This window comes from Helianthus annuus, chromosome 2, assembly GCF_002127325.2.
Source record: "Helianthus annuus cultivar XRQ/B chromosome 2, HanXRQr2.0-SUNRISE, whole genome shotgun sequence".
In the NCBI taxonomy this organism is placed as follows: Eukaryota; Viridiplantae; Streptophyta; class Magnoliopsida; order Asterales; family Asteraceae; genus Helianthus; species Helianthus annuus.
In genome coordinates, this window is record NC_035434.2 from 123,184,766 (window position 1) to 123,202,429 (window position 17,664).

A 17,664-nucleotide genomic window follows, 5' to 3' on the forward strand; every position below is an offset into this window, starting at 1 on the left:
AAACGGGTTGTACGCCGTGGGACCGGTGTACGCAGGTATTGGGTTATCATACCCAAATGGTGGCGATGGTGGTGCAACTGGTGTAACCGGTGCAGAATTCGCCTCTTTGACTGGGCTTGAAGGTCCTTCTTCTTGCAGTGGCGGATAGTGACTGCCACTAGAGTGTCGAGGGGTGCTGAAATGGAATTCCCCTCTTCGAGTGGACATACGTGCACCCGATCTTCTACGCCTTGGCGGATCAGGAGGTGCTTGCTGAGCTGGTGGCGGAGGAGGCGGTGGCGTAACTGCCACGAAACGTGGATCCTCGGAGGGATCTTGTTGTTGCTGCTGCTGCTGGTCAGATGTTTGATGGGAGGGCGTAAAATACCACTCATGCTGGTTGAATAACGCCTGGAAGCTATCTGGACCCTGATAGGGTGTTCCATGAAAAGAAGATCCGTCAGAGATCTCAATAGGGTGCGTGGGAGTACCGCGCGCAGGTTCTCTGGGATATGTGTCCTCGTCCATATCTACCGCATTATCTTCAGAGAAATGGTCTTCGGGACCTAATGGGTTAAAGCCCGTCGGTTCCTGGATATAATCAGCCGGGTTGAACTGACTTTGAAAGAAAGGAGTAGGATCTCCAAAGGCACGGTGCGAAACAGAACGTTGGAGAGGTATATAGGAAGGTTGAGGGTTACTGAGATCATTCTCAGAATTTGGCCCAAACGAGTGACGGTATGAAGGCGTCGAACTGTGCGAGGTAGAATGTCTTGCAGGCTCAAAGAGGTTTCTTCTACGTCTCTGAGGTTTTTCACTTCTTGTACTGGAAGGAGCTCGCATGTTCGAAGGTCCGGCCTCGTGATCATTATGAGTAGTGATCGGCCCTTTGCTTCATCCTCCTCTTCTAATCGCTGGTGGCATATTTCCTGCTTAACAAATTCTTTAAATCACAATAAACAATAAAAGACAAACTAGAATGACAATTCGAATTTTGTCCTATGTTCTTGTCTAGACTCAAGTAGGTGCAATTGTGTCATTGAGATTAAACACATAAGGATAGTGTTTAATTCACTCAACGTTGGCTCTGATACCAACCTGTCACACCCCGTTTTCCACGTGTATCACCGGTGGGCCCGGTGGGGGATTACCGTGACGTAGTTGGTAACAATATAGTCAAACCACACAATATATAAATGCACAGCGGAAGCATAAAGATAAATATATTTCAACTATTGAATGTAATATCAGAGTATCACAGTCGTCGAAATATAATCCACAGGGGATCCAAAATAATATATAAATATTGTTCAACAGACGTAGGCATCTTACGCTTGCGAGACTCTTTATTGATGCTAAGGAGAAATATCCAGCCAATTACGCTTAGAACCTGCATTTAATCTTTTTGGGGAAAATACATCAGTTTACACTGGTAAATACATTCAACCGACACTTTTGTAAAATGTTTAATAAAAATTGATTTGAATGCACATGACACAAACTCTTTATAACTTGGGATAATTTATTATCAAATCTTGTAAAAGAATTACATGTTTGCTATGCGTTCGGTCGCCTGGGTCGTGCCGGGTTAAAGGTTAATAGACACGCCACAAAGCATAAAGCCGTGGCGGGAAAACCAACGGTTATACCTTTAATATTATACACACAATACGGGTGTACGCCTACACCCATGTGTCGGGGTCGTGGCCATTTCGTATAATGATGCCAAGGATATCTGGGACATGGTCATTAAGCTCCCAAAGGCGTAAAGCCATCAAAACGTATTTAAACGGGCCGATTAAATTATTCAATTAACCACCATACATTGGAAGATTTAATGCCCGACCAAGCGGTATTTTATATACCGTAACCCAAGCCCGTATAGGGAAAATAAGTTAAAAGTATTTACTTGAGCACGTATTAATCCTTAATAAACAATGCAAGTTTCTTTTACTGGTCTCCTATTCTGGAACGAAGGTTTAAATCAACCTATTAGAATCCTAACGGGTCTTTAACTTAGCCTTAGCTTAGACCGGTCAGTTTCAAAGGATATTTACGGTTTAATCGCGTGAAAGGCGAAAACCGGGAATGGAATGTGACTCGGACCCAACAAGTTTGAAGACTTGTTTTATGTGGGTAATATAATCACACTCTGGATTTTGAGGTCAAAACAATACGGTTTGACCCGTTTCGGCTAGTTTATGTAAACTAGTTACATAAGCCGAACCGTGCGCGCAAAAGGCGTAACGGATAACCGTAAGAGTCCTACACAAGTTTCCTAAGTCAATATGCTTTAAGGAGGTTGTGGTATCAGTAGGATACCTTCCATAATGCCCGTAACGAGTTTAAAGCCAATAAATGCCCCGTAGGGGTATTTCGGTCCATTTAAAGATTTATAAAAGAGGTTTCTGAGTTCTACAGGAAATCTAAGTTTTCCGAACAGTTTATAAAGTCCAAAATACTATATTTATTATTTAAAATCAGTAGCAACTTGAATCGGGTCAAAAGACCTTGTAGAACTCAAGTTATGCTCGAAAAGGGCATATTCGGTATTTACCGAACCGATGCCATAACCGTAGGTTATGAGCAGGTTAAAAATAATTAAAAATCTTTAGAAATTCCAAAATATTATTTTACATCAGTGTGTAAAAGGTTTGGTGTCGAAATCTAGGTTTAGATAGGCGTTATGCTAATTGCGCCATTTAATTACTAAGGTTTTCGTAATTGTGCTATTTAGCATAACTCCCATTCTAGACCTCGGATTGACGTGAAATTTTAGGGACACGCTTAGAAATCAGTAACTAAGATTATTGTCCTTTCACATGTCCAAAATTCTTGTTTTAAAGCGAAAATGGCGTTACGGTCAACTTTTAAGCATTTAATGGAAAGGTGTAAAAGACTCGGACAAACAACGAACCGGTCACAGAGGGTTATACCATCATGTAACCTGGTCCTAAGAGAGTCCTAAGGCATATCTAAATTATACTAAACCGGGTCAGAACTGGAGTCAAAGCGAAAGTCAAAGTTTTGCGACTTTCGGTTCCGAACCGGGTTAATATAGCAAATGGTCGGATCAAACAAGCTTAGATTAGTTGATATACTTATTATCATGTTATATGAGTAGTAAAACAGGTTACACACCATCTACATTACTGATTATGCATAAAATCGCAAAATAGCATTCTGTTGACTTTTTCTAAGCAAGTTTGACTCGACAATCGGACTAGTTAGAGTGGGAATCAGAGGGTGCCCTCTTAGGGATTTAAAACCCACATGATTACCAACACATAACTACCTTTGATTCGACAAACCACTGCACCATTTGTGATTCATCGTAAAGTCAATCGTTAATTACCACGAATTGACTTTTAGGTTATAACTAAGCAAAAACTAAGCCACAAAGGGTTAGGCATACTTACAGAAGCTTGGTGCATGACTAGAGATGTTAGAAAAATTCTTGAGAGCTCCAGAGATGATCAAAAGAGCAGGTTTGAGGTGTGTTGAACTATAGTGCACTACCTTGCCTTTTATAGTGAAAAATGGAACTCAAGATCATTATAACTCAACCTATGATTGCTCATGGATGATCAGCAGGTGTCCCTGAGTGCTAGGGGACATGTAGGGGGGCCCATGCTTCAATTAATGCATCCAATATCGTTTAAAAGCTCAAACAGTGAATCTGCCCATGTTTACTGCATCTGGCATCTTCACGCGGCCCGCATTAAGGTTCAGGCTAGGCTCACGCGGGTCGCCTGAATCCTAATGTCAGTAACCGTATCTTCATGTGGCTCGCGGCCCGCGTAAAGTTGCTTGATTCTTTAACGCGGCCCGCCTGAGGCCTGTTTCACAAGATTTTCAAATCTTTTGCCATGATTAGCCTGACCTTTCGGTTCCGAAGGGGTAACTTTGCGTTTAGGGCCTCGTTTATTTACGATTAAGGGCCTCGCGACTTTTACCCGCATTGCTAAGTCCCCGGTTAGTTTAGTTACTATCCGAAAAGCCTTATCTTTCATTGTTGACGCTTCTAACCCCTCGCATACGGAATTGATCATAACTTTCTCGTTTTAAAACAGAACTTCGTGAAATTTATATCGTATATTCTAGTGAGCGTAATTTACTGTTACAAAGCCTCGGGTATGTTAAAGGGTCACTCAGAGGTATCATTTAAACATGTTGACACAATTAACCCCTGTTGTTTGTAATCTCTCACTTTCTTCCGTATTTCGTTTCGTACGATCCATGATTTATCCGTTTGAAGGTACGAGCATCATTTAGGGCTACTGTACAATACATTTATCCCTCGTTGACATTTTTAACCCTCGAATTTACATACTTCTAAGGTTTGTCAACTTTAGTCCTTTATTTAGTATTTAATACCACGTGTAAACCTAAGACACGTGTCAACACATTATTGGACACACAATTTCGAGGTGTTACAGAACTAGTCTAGAATACTCGTAATCCTCAACCGGCTTTAAAACCGAACAGAATCTGTTAAGAAACTGTTCGATTTCACGGTGAGTGGAGAAATTAGCGACAGAGAAACTGTTCGACACATACATGCATTAGAAAAGAAGCATATAATGATTCCTCTCAATTGAATAGACAGACACTTGCTTCATAGGACTTACTTGAATCGTCTCGGAAGTACTATTCGTTTGCAAATTCAATCTTCATTGCTTCATTAAAATTAACAAACGATTGCGTCTTTCAAACTTAACTGAGATAGCATCGTTTTCCATATTCGTCTTTCAAACGCAACGTAGAATCATCTCGGAAGTACTGAACAACCGAAATAACAGCTTCAGAATCTATTAATAGCAAGATAAGAAGGATGAGATATCGGCAGTTAGCTCGAAGAAGTTTCTCTCAATCAGGTGTTCCAATAGATTCTCCTTTTTAACAATGTCCGGTTAATTGTTTCAGATAACATGCTCGATTGAAGATGTAATTGCAAGACTGTTTGTCGGGCTTCCAATGCTCACACAGGGTGATAAACAAAGCTGACACATGGGAAGAAAGTCATTGGACTGCCGCATATGAAGTCAAATGTGATCAAACTTGGACATCAGACGTAAATCTTGAAGAAAGATCCGTGGGCCCTATTGTCGGATCAGTGACTCCATGGAAGATGTGATTAAGATAAGCGTGCCGTGTCATGTGTCATAAAATGGAACGTAATCCCAAATTGTCTAAAGAAGCGCTTTTATCATGTGTGATCCAGAGGTCGGTCTCGGGTGGACATAAGATTAGTGGGCCCTATTGTCAAATCTGTAACTCCATGGAAGATGTGATTAAGGTAAGCGTGTCGTATCATGTGTCATAAAATAGAACATAATCCCAGATTGTCTAAAGAAGCGCTTTTATCATGTGTCATATTAGAGTAGTATGAGTCTGAGTCCATTGTGGTCGTGAATGTTTCGAATCATCATAGAAGACGTGTCGGGTTTGTATTTCACATAGCCACTGTTTCCGTAGTAAAAAACGGTTGTGGTTTGCACATTTTATCTTCATTGCTTCTTTATAATTAAAAATGCGGTCTCGATTCAAGATATAATTGCAAGACTGTTTGTCGGGCTTCCAATGCTCATACAGGGTGAAACCACACTAGTTTTTTTTATATTTTACAGACGATTTAGAGAAACAGAGAATACGTTACGAGATTCTTCGAGAATTAGAAAAGGAGAAGATCTGTGGGCCCTATTGTCAGATCTGTGACTCCATGGAAGATGTGATTAAGGTAAGCGTGTCGTATCATGTGTCATAAAACGGCACATAATCCCAGATTGTCTAGAGAAGCGCTTTTATCATGTGTGATCCAGAGGTCGGTCTCGGGTGAGTTGTGGTTGATTTATAGAAGGAGGTTATGAAACGGATATATGTTTATGTGAATTTAAAGGACAACACTGATAGAGATGCTGGTCTTTTATCCCACTATGCAAACTTGAAAAATCTCACCATAACCCATCTAATATGTCACATGATAAAAGCGCTTCTATAGACAATCTGGGATTATGTTTCGCAAATTGGGAACCACATATTCGTGTGTAAAAGATTGGAAAGATGACCGAATAGAGATCTGTATACACCCTTGGTATTTGTTTACCACATGACACAAGATAAAAGCGTTTCTTTAGATAATCTGGGATTATGTTCCGCAAATTGGGAACCACATTGTAGACTGGTGGGCTTGAATGGTTTTAATAATACTTGAAAATGGAAATAATCATGTCAGGATCTTTATCTATCATATCATCGACCAACTGCTCGAAATCCCTTTCGTTTCTCGGGTTTGCATTTGACACAACACAACAAAAAAAAAATTCAAAAAAACAGTGGCCTGATACGCATCGTATAGGTCTATACGATGCTATCAAGCCCGCCGCCAGACAAAACCTGCACCTGTCAGTCTGCCATGTCTTTTACTTTATTTCAATACGCATCGTATAGGCCTATACGATGCGTGTTGAATTGAAAAAGTGTGTGATAGACAGAGGGGGTGCCATTAGAAAACCCCTTTTACAATAGAGTATTTTATTTACTGTTCATTCGTTTACCGTCTGTTCTTTTGGTTGCTTTTTAATAAGTTTTAGATAATATAACAGATGAAAATTAAAAAATAGATTATTATTTTTACTGGTCATTTGTTTACTTTCTAAGGGAAAGAAATCAATAAAGAGTATAATTAATTTACTGTTCATTCGTTCAGTTATATATAAGAAGTTAGATTAAGTGGTGTGGGGACCGGTTACACATCGCCCCCTAAGTGTGTCTTTGTCCTCCTTGTCGCCTTCCAGACGGTCTTGTTGGGCCTCCTCTTCTCTCTCACACACACACATACATACATACATACATACATAAAAGGCTACATTAAACGAATCAACCCAGGTTTAATTAGTGTAAGAATTAGTGTAAGTTTTGACACTTCTAAGTCTTTATTATAATACATTTTCAGTTGGTCTATATTTTGACGTAAGAATTAGTGTAAGTTTTGACACTCTTAACTCTTTATACAGAAGTAATGGTGGTATAGTGGTTAGATCGAACCCACTAAACGAATCAACCTAGGTTTAATTCCATTTTTTATACGGTATAAATTTGATTTACTTCACTGATTAATCCAACTGTAAATGCTCATATAGGCTACATTAAGTTATATTGAATATGAAAAAATATGTGATTTTACATGGGTAACACATTACATAACGCTTTGACTAATCCATTCGAAGTTTACGATGTGCCCGCGCCACAACGCGCACGAGTGTTATTGCTAGTTTTAGATAATAGATAACTAATGTTTTACTATTCATTCAGTTGCCTTTTATGAATACTAGTTTATTTTCCGCCTGCGCGTTACAGCGGGGACCTTATGACTGCAAAACGCATGTCAGTAACGGCAAGCAGATACCGAATATCAAAACATAAATAAAAATGACATGGCAAGGATAGTCACTCCGTCCTAAAAAAACGATTTCAAATAACCTAATATATAATAATAGGACCCACACGTCCTACACGTTGGAAATTCTGTTGTTTTCAGTTCAGTTATTACAGTGCTAACACGTTAAAATATGGATGAGCTATGTACCTGTAACGACACTGAAAGTACCGATCCAGAAAATCATCGAAATTAGGTATCGACATAAAAAATGCTCAGTACAATACAGTATAGTATTTGAAGGTAAAAATCAATAAATACAGGTATGGTGCTAGACCGGTGTCGAACCGAAAGTAACGATTCCGAAAACGCCAAAAGTTGGGTACCAAAGTGGTACCGAAAATGATTTGGTATAGTAAATTTGGTACCGATACGATGCCGGTTTGATTACATGATTTGATACGATTTGTTCATCAATAATCTAAATATTCAAGTTAATTTTACATGCTGATGCATGTGTAGTGTTATATAAGTTTATGTATATTTTTAGCCTTTTTTTACCACTTTAGTCAAGTTTTAAATTTATAAAACACGATATTCTACTAACACTAAACACACATATGGGCAAGTGCACCCATTGTGAGCGTAGTATAGCGATCGTAAGATACCGGGGTCATCCAGGGATACAAGAGCTTTTAATACAAGTTTATCCTCAACATCTAATCAAATCAAAAATTTAGATAAAAAGTTTTAACATGAAAATAAAAACTAAAAATGCTGAAAATAAAAATAAAACAGATAGACAAGATGAATCACTTGGATCCGACTCGCCTTTAGTGTAACCTTTGATGTTTTCCGCACTTTCGTCCCTTTTAAGAGATTATCTTAGTTATAGTAGTAGGCCCCTCTTTTGAAGGTGACGTTACCCTCAACCCAGTAGTTTGAGTCAACAAGGATACAATCCTAAAGGGTTGGATTATTGAAAGATAATTAATTAAGTTATTAATGCGTAATGTGCTAGACCCCTCTTTTGAAGGTAACGTTACCCTCAGCTAAGTGGTTTGAGTCAGCAGGGATACAATCCCAAGTAGCCGGGTTAATGTATTATTAGTAGTTTACATATGAGGGGATCAAGCCATACGCACCCCCGCCATCCAATACCGGTGTGTATTGAAAGAGGTCCTAGTAAGCTTGACCCAATTCCTTGCAGGATCTATACACTGAACAACGCAAGAACCTTACCAAACCATTCCCTTAACCCCCCAACCAGGTAGCCAACTCTCTATATAGACCGTAGAGATATGAATGGTGTAAATCTTTTATTTTATATAGACGGTAAAATAACGCCAAGACACAACGGACAAATGATAAGGAAGTTTCACCTTCAACATAAGAAACCAGTTATTAAAGTCATTAATACAAAACCAAATAAAAAGTGCGAAAAGATTAAAAAACAAAAGTATTACACTAAATGCTTGTCTTCACCAAGTGATGTAAGAGACTTAGGCAAACATGGCATTTGATTGTCAAGAACTTTTACTATCAATCTTGGATCCCGAGACTACTACGCACAATCTACGATGGATGATGGTGGTGGATGTGGGTGTTGTGATGGTGGTGGAGTGAGGGTGAAGTGGGAGAGAGGTGGTTTGTCAAGGAATGCTTTTGAAGTGAACCAAGCACCTATATTTATAGCCTGCACAGAAGCCCGGACACGGCCCCGTGTCCATCCACTTTCTCTTTCTTCATTAATTGCCGTTTGTCTGCATTAGTTGACCATGCCCCCGTGTCCACTAGGCACGGCCTCGTGTGTAGAAGCGTATCTATACTATCAAGATTTGCTTGGATTCTGCGAATCTTAGCGTTGACCACGGCCGTGTGGAGCTGGGCACGTCCCCGTGTTGGGGAATAGAAGCTTCTACGCTTTTATCTTTTCTGCAGACGCTTGGGCACACCCCCGTGTCCGCTGGGCACGGGGCGTGTTCAGCCTTCTGATGTCTTGTTTTTGCTTGGGAAGATGCTGTCGAGGGCTCGGGCATGCCACATTTATTCCTTTTCTTGTATTTATGTTAGATTTAGCTGTCTTTTTGCTTCTTTTGTTCATTTGAGCTCATTTAATCCTGAAAATACAAAAGAAAGACAAAAGAACACTTTTTCTAACATTAGTACTAAAAAAAGGTTAGTTTTATGTCTCATTTGATGTAATTTATATGTTGTATTTTACACACATCACATGCTACAATTCATTTATTACAGAAAAAGACAAAAAAGAAAGCCAAATAAGTTGTTGTGTATATAAAACCTCATTCGAACGAAATGCAGTTTACTTACAGTGTGTATGAAAAGTAATCTAAACGGTGCAATTACTTGCTTTGCTACGTTGCTACAGGATTTGATGAGCTCGGAAATCCCTAATAGTTGGTACCGGTAACGAATATACATGGTACGGTACGGTTTGGTACTGGTGCGGAACCGGTATTTGAGGTAAAAACACCTGGTTTGGTAAATTTGATACCGGTACCGATACCCGATACCGCTCATACCTTAGTGATGTTACTATTCATTCGACACTATAGGTAATGTATAGGTAACTAGTTTTTGCCCCGCCCGCGTTGCGGGGCAATAAGCCGAATATTTCTCTCTCGTAACATGTATGTCTGTGTTTCGGTTACTTGTACATACTACTCATAACACGATCTAAAAAAAGTTACATCGAGTCAACCAATTAAAACAAAAACACTACCATACTTTTACTAAAGAAACTAAAACAATGGGAAAGACTATAGTTTTAAACTGATAGCAAAATTGTAATTTTTCAGGACAAATGAGCATGTACCAGGCATGCCTGGACGAATAATAATTACACCTATGCCCGCCCGCGTTGCAGGGCGTGAAATCAAATATTTCTTAGTTTCATAACATGTATGCATATATTTAGGTTACCTGTACATACTACTTATAACACGATCTAAAAAAATACATCGAGACAACCAATTAAACGAAAACACTACCATAGTTTTGCTAAAAAAAATGAAAACAATAACATGTCTGTAATTTTGAGCTGGGGGTAAAATACTAATTTGTCAGGACCAACGAACGAATGTTAGACAACTGCTTGACACAATAAAAGTTACATTGAGTCAACCAAGCAAAATAAAACAGTACTATAGTTTTGCAAAAAAAAAAAAAAAAAAAAAAAGGTAAAACGATGGCAAGATCATAATTTTTAACTGAGGGGAGAAATCGTAATTTTTGAAATGAGAGCAAAATCTTAATTTTGAATAGAGGGCAAAATCGTAAAAATATGTTCACTACTACAAAATAGAGCTTTAGACGGGGTGAAGTGGGTTTTAAGACGGTGTTTTCAACACCATCTTAAACTGCACTGGTTTAAAATCAAGTATTATTAGACGGTGTTCTATTTGAACACCGGCTTAAACTCAAGTCTTATTAGACGGTGTTCAGTTTGAACACCGGCTTAAACTTTGTGAACCCCGTCTTTTAATATCAAAACATTTATTAAATCAAATACTTTTAACACCGTCTAATAAACTTAGTGAACCTCGTCTTTTAATACAAACACCGTCTTATAAACTGCTGAAAAAAATACATTTACTGAATACATATTTTCCAAAAATACATTTGCTGGAAAAAGAAATACACCAAAAATACATTTGCTGGAAAAAAAAATACATCAACCTTATATACACCAATGCAACTTTTTCAAATCCAACCAAAACAATACACATTCAAATCCAAAATAAACCCCACATCCAATTCAGAAATAAACCCGTCAAATTACAATCATTTGTGAATACATAACAAACTACACATAAGCTAAACTAATGGAATACCTAACTCGCTAAAAAACTTCGGCATCAACGTCATCAACAAAACATGTATTTCATTATCCGTAGCCACTCTCGTGTCGTGCCACATCTAAAATAAAAATAGATAGAAAGAGTTATTACAAATATTATAGAATAAATCTAAAGGCAAAGAGAAAAATCGATAACAACATATAAACTAATTTTTGTATACAATGTACTAGTGATATAATTAAACATATTACAACAAGATTAAAACTTAAACATACTTTATTACTATATATAAACTAATTTTTGTATACAATGTACTAGTGATATATCAAAACAAAGCAAGAAAAAATCAAATTTGAATTTTTAACAACATATAATTAAACATGATATAACTACTATTTATAAAACTAAAAAACATTAAATAACATATGTAAAGAGAAAAAAAAAACTAACCTTGAAACTTTGTAAGGTTGTTAATGGTGAAATTGAATGAAGATGAAGAAGTTGTTATGAAGAAGATGAAGAAGTTGTTATGAGAAAGATGGAGAAAATGAAGAAGTTGTTATGAGGAAGATAAAAGGAAAGAGATAAGGTTTTGGTGGTTGTTATTTGAGCTGATCTTTTTTAAGTTTATAAGACGGTGTCACCGTCTAAAGGATGCAGAAACTAGTTTATAAGACGGTGTTTAAGCATTAGTCGGGGTTCTCGGATATTTATAAGACGGTGTTCAGAGACAACACCGTCTAAAGGTTGGAGAAATTAGTATAAGACGGTGTTTAAGCATTAGACGGTGTTCTTCTGAATTTTATTGAATATTTTATTAAAAAGAGCTATTTTAAGACGGTGTTATTACTTTAACACCGTCTAAAAAAATCCTTGACACCGTCTAATGCTACATTTTGTAGTAGTGGTTGGACTGGGGGCGAAATCATAATTTTAAACTGAGGGCAAAATCATAACTTTAAGTATGGGGGAAAACATACTTTTATTTTGAATTGTGGACAAAAACGTAATTTTGAGTTTGGGGCAAAATTGTAGTTTTGAGCTAGGGGCAAAAACATATTTTTATTTTGAAGGGGGCAGCAAAAGTGTAATTTTAGACGGAGCGTGAAATCGTAATTATGGGAGTAGAATTAGAAATGAGTTTTTGAACTGAGTGCAAAAGCGTAAATTTTGAGCCAGGGCAAAAAGATAATTTTATGTTAAATTAAGGCAAAAACGTAATTTTAAACAAAAAACGAAACCGTAATTTTAAACTTTTAATAAAATTAAATTAAAAATGAATTGTTCAAATAGGGGAGTGACTGCGAGATGCCTGTCAGTGTTTCCTTAAGTTAGAAATGGATATGTAGTAAATGAGTTGTTCATTCAGTTGCCTTTTATGAATTTTTACATACTAGATAATAATATAATCGGTGAAAATGACAACATAAACTATTTTTTACCGTCATTCGTTTACTCATAATGAAAAGTTAGAATTAGGATTTTTATGTTATATAATAATAGATGAAAATTGTCAGTTGCCCTTTTATGACATTGAACACATAGGTATATTTGAAAAATTGAAAAATATTAAATTTCGAAAAGTAAAATACTTTTGAAATTTGTTCATGATCAAGAACAAGATCGCTTATAAATAGGCTGTGATCTATGTATCAAGCATACAAAAAAATAAACCAAAAACCAGAATATGGAGACATTTTATCTGATCCTCAGCTCCCTCATTGCTATTGTATGCATTACAAAATTTATCGTTGGAAAGAATAAGAATTTACCACCAAGCCCATTCCCATCCTTACCTATAGTTGGTCACCTTTACTTACTCAAAAGTCCTCTCTACCGAGCCCTGGCTAAAGTCTCCAACCGTCATGGTCCAATGCTCATGCTACAATTCGGCACCCGGAGGACACTTTTGGTTTCATCTCCAGCGGCGGTGGAGGAATGCCTGACCACGAATGACGCTACATTTGCCAACCGTCCGCAGTTACTTGCTGGAAAACATATAGGGTATGACTACACCACCATTACCTGGTCAAACTATAATGGTCACTGGCGTAACTTACGACGTATCGCCTCTCTGGAGCTCTTATCGGCTCAGCGCTTACACGCCTTAAACCCTATTCACATGGAGGAAGCCCGGCTCTTGGTTAATGAAGTGCACCGGAGAGCGATGAGAGACGATGGGATGGTGGAGATGAAGTCATTGCTTTTTGAGATGATGTTGAATGTAGTGATGATGATGATTGCGGGGAAGAGATTTTTTGGTGATTTGGTGGCGGATGTCGAAGAGGCACGGCGGTTTAAGGGGATTGTAAAGGACACGTTTGAAGTGATGGAGTCGGCTAATGTAACCGATTATTTGCCGTGGTGGAAGTGGGTGGGAGGGACAGAGTTGGAGAAGAAGATGGTGGCGTTGAGGGCGAAAAGAGATGCGTTTATGCAAGATTTGTTAGACGACTACAAAAGACAACCGATCAAGGAGAATATTGAAGAGAAGACAAACTTGATTCAGGTTCTAGTGAAGTTGCAAGAAGCAGACCCTGAATGTTACAAGGACCACGTTATCAAAGGATTAATGCTGGTAAAACCCTATTATATGTTACTCTACAATCTTAAATATTAGGGGTATGCTATACACGTCACTACACTCTAATATCACAACATTTTCAAACGACTATTTGAGGTTACCTCGAACCGTCGTTTGAAGGTTAAGGCTTACGTTACAGATTTGGATTTATCGTCGAACGATCATTTGAGTTTGGGTGGCGTATATGTGTTTGAGGCAACGCAGGATCATTAGGAGGTCACTAATATTATACTAGCTCTTATAACCAATAATTTAGTTATAAATATATGTGTTGACAAGATTAATTATCTAAGTTCGCAAATTAATATAGGCACTAAAAAGTAAAAATGTTGCAAACTATCGAAAAATGGTTGTGATATAAGACGGTGTTTAAGCAATACGGTGTTTTTCTGAATTTTATTGAATATTTTATTTAAAAGAGCTTAACGTTCATATTGGTATGGTGTTATTACTTTAAAACCGTCTAAAACAAATCCTTGACACCGTCTAATGCTACATTTTATAGTAGTAAGATTTACTTTTTTACGATCTAAGTTAGAGGTTGTTTTTGTCATTAGCTTGTGAATAAATATTAGATTAGTTCTATAACTATCGTAATATTATTATCTAAAGAGCTATATCTAATGTGCTACACAATCTATGTATTTTATTGTTCACCGAGGGAGTAATATAAAAAATCTATTAATCAATGGATTAACTTTTTTTATAGTTAATATGTTTTCTTTTAATAGTTTCACTTATATTGTGTATGTAGGAACTACTATCAGCAGGATCTGATGCAACAAGTGGAACAATGGAATGGATGTTATCACTTTTGTTAAACAACCCCCAATATCTAAAGAAAGCACAAGCCGAGATCGACAATTATGTTGGTGAAGATCGTCTAATTTGTGAATCCGACATATCCAATCTTCCTTATCTACGATGCATAATAAATGAGACTATGAGAATGTACCCTCCTGGTCCACTACTTTTTCATGAGTCCTCAAAGGATTGTAAAGTGGGAGGGTATCATATCCCAGGTGGGACAATGATAGTGATAAACTTATGGGCCATTCATAATGACCCCAATAATTGGGAAGATCCTAAGAAGTTTAAACCAGAGAGATTTAAAGAGGTGGAAGGTTCAAGAGATGGATATAAGCTAATTCCATTTGGGTCTGGAAGGAGAGGGTGTCCAGGAGAAAACTTTGCCATGCTTATGGTCGGTTTGGTGGTAGGTACGCTTATCCAATGCTTCGAGTGGGAAAGAATTGACGAAAAGATGATTGACATGACCGAAGGAAAGGGAATAACCATGCCAAGAGCTAATCCTTTGGTGGCCAAATGTCGATCTCGTGGAAAGATGGCCAAATTTCTATCTTAAATGTGATTAGCTAGTTTTAGTATAAGTATACCAATAATTCTACATGTGACATGTATTTTAGGGTGAGAATATATGTGTTTGCTATATAAAAGGTGAGTTTTGACGCACTTATGTTACTATTTTGACTCAACTTTATATTCACATTCTCAGTTCAATGCTTTGGATATACGTGGTTTTCCAAGTGTTGAACCTTAACCTGGATGGTCTTGGGGATAGTATTTCGAATTTTCAAAAGCTAAATAGTTATAATATTACTAACATTTAAAAGTTCATATTAAATATCAGGTTTGGTGCTCTAGAAATACGTCAAATTTTGAGAAAAAAATAAGAATAAAATGTGGAATTGTATAATGAATGTGAATATATGTTATTATATAAAAAGGAATTAAATAGTTAAATTTATTTAAATAAAATGAAATTATTAAACACGAGAAAAACAAACGAAGATGGATAGATTCAAATCTTTTTGAATTACTTACGGATATTGTGTTGGAAATTTTGTTAGGAAAATGATTTTTCCTATTTTTGGACTAAAAATAAATATAATAAAATGAGCGGGTTTTATATATTTATTTGTGGGTTTGTGTTCTACGTTGGAGAAGTGCTTCGAAACGAACTAAACCACGTCCAAAACGGAGCTAAGATAAATGAGATATCGATGCTCAAAGTTTGGTGTTTGAAACTTGAATGCTGAAAATGTGGGAAAGTGGCACCTTGTCCCACATCGGATGAGAGATGGAACTTAAAGGGGTATTTAAGTAGGATCTCTCCATCCTTATTGTTTCATGGAAGCACTCAATAGTGTACTCGCGAAGGGTGCGGAGCACCATAACTCGCACGCGCTTGCGCGCGCGCGTGGCGTGGGCGATGAGGCGCTTTGATGGCGCATTTTGCACTTCGAGTATGCATGCGCAGGACCCTGGTGGGTCCGCGCGCAGTGGCGCATGTCGTGGCAGTCATGCGCATACGCGCGCGAGCGAGTACACATGAGTACGCGTTGCGCGCATGGTGCATGGGCCTGATGTGACGTGCGCGGCGCACCAGAGTGAGCCAAAACGTCACGACTGTGTGGTGTGCTCGTAGAGGCTCACAGGTGAGGTGGCACACGCCTGGACCTGGGTGAGTATGGCGCACGCGCGCATGGCGTGGACACACCGCGGATAAGAATGCAGACCTACGCGCGCCCCTGTGTGTCTTGCGCGCGCGCGCAGAAGCTTCCAGCAGCAATTAATGCAGTGCAGTTACGTTTCAGCATTCGAAACTGACGTAGTTAATGTGTTTGACTGAGAATTTAATGACGAATTAAAGTGCATTGAAGACGTTTAATGCAGTTTAATTCTCCCATTAAATTCGTTTTTCACTTTCTTCAAGTTCAGCTAGTATAAATAGGGTGGTACCCCTGTTGAAGAACTACACCGGAAAAGACACTTTTCTACTGAATTTCTCTACATCTTCAAGCAGCAAGGTACACCTTCGGGTTGGAGTCAAGACCGGCAGTGCAACTGCTTGCGGCTGTTGTATCCTGGAAACAAACGTGTTCTCCTGGGAGACACGAAATTTGTTTTAAGGGACCCGTGTCTAACACGATCCTCAGCCAAGAACAGTTTCGTCTGTTTGCGTTTTCTGTTTTTTTGTATTTTCTTTTCAGTTGTAATTTGTACTGTAATTGTATTTCATTCTGATTTGTTTCTACAATTCAAGTTAATAAAAGAATTTTATTTATCTTACACGAACGAATTTATACAATCTTAAAACAAATTTTTAAAACACCGTTCGTGTAGAATCTCAAACATCTTCTGTTGTGAATTCGAACCAGTTTTGAACTCATACAGTTGTGTTTTAAAAAACAGATTTTCTTCCTGTTTTGATTCAGAGTAGTGACTTTGTCAAAACAAAATCTGCTTCTACTCCTTTCTGTCGCTGAAGTTCTAAAAATCCTACTGTTGTGGTCTTCAAAGTTGGACTTAGAAGCTACACGGCTGAATTTTTTGAACTCCTAATAATAATAAAGTAGCGTCTTTATTATTTTGAAAACAGAATTTAACTTGTTTTCTTGAAACCTTTTCAGATTGTCGACTGAAAATGTGATCACGAGCAACACTTATGTTTTCGTTGGAACCCCTGCCAACACTGTGGGAGCGTCCACAGTGGCAAATCATGCTGAACGACCCGAGAAGTTCTCGGGTCTCCACTTCAAGAGGTGGCAACAGAAGATGTTCTTCTACTTGACCACCATGAACCTTGCGAGTTTCTTGACGGAGACCGTTCCCCAACCTGCGGAAGGGGGGACCGATGCTCAGGCTCTGAGCGCGGTAGAGGCGTGGAAGCACTCGGACTTTATATGTCGAGGCTATGTTCTCAACGGTCTCTCGGATGCATTGCATAATGTGTACTATAATATCAAGACTTCCAAAGAATTATGGGAGTCTTTGGATAAAAAGTACAAAACGGAGGATGCGGGAACAAAGAAATTTGTTGTCGCCCGTTTCTTGGACTTCAAGATGGTTGATAACAAGACTGTTATGAACCAAGTCCA

General features: G+C 38.1%; 1 protein-coding gene and 1 long non-coding RNA gene across 2 annotated transcripts; one reads left to right on the plus strand and one right to left on the minus strand.

Annotated features, from left to right (window-relative positions):
* Nucleotides 1-11,109: 11,109 nt before the first annotated feature.
* On the minus strand, nucleotides 11,110-11,779 carry LOC110905649. The gene is made up of 2 exons (XR_002573311.2): nucleotides 11,629-11,779; nucleotides 11,110-11,296 (listed from the first exon to the last, which is right to left on the minus strand). It is a non-coding gene; the product is annotated as an uncharacterized LOC110905649 (long non-coding RNA).
* A 1,040-nt stretch (nucleotides 11,780-12,819) lies between these two features.
* Nucleotides 12,820-15,235, plus strand: LOC110921927 (cytochrome P450 81Q32). Its single transcript, XM_022166256.2, has 2 exons — nucleotides 12,820-13,756; nucleotides 14,517-15,235. The coding sequence occupies exons 1-2, from the start codon at nucleotides 12,866-12,868 to the stop codon at nucleotides 15,126-15,128; spliced, it is 1,503 nt and encodes a 500-aa protein (XP_022021948.1). The 5' UTR covers nucleotides 12,820-12,865; the 3' UTR covers nucleotides 15,129-15,235.
* Nucleotides 15,236-17,664: the final 2,429 nt, after the last annotated feature.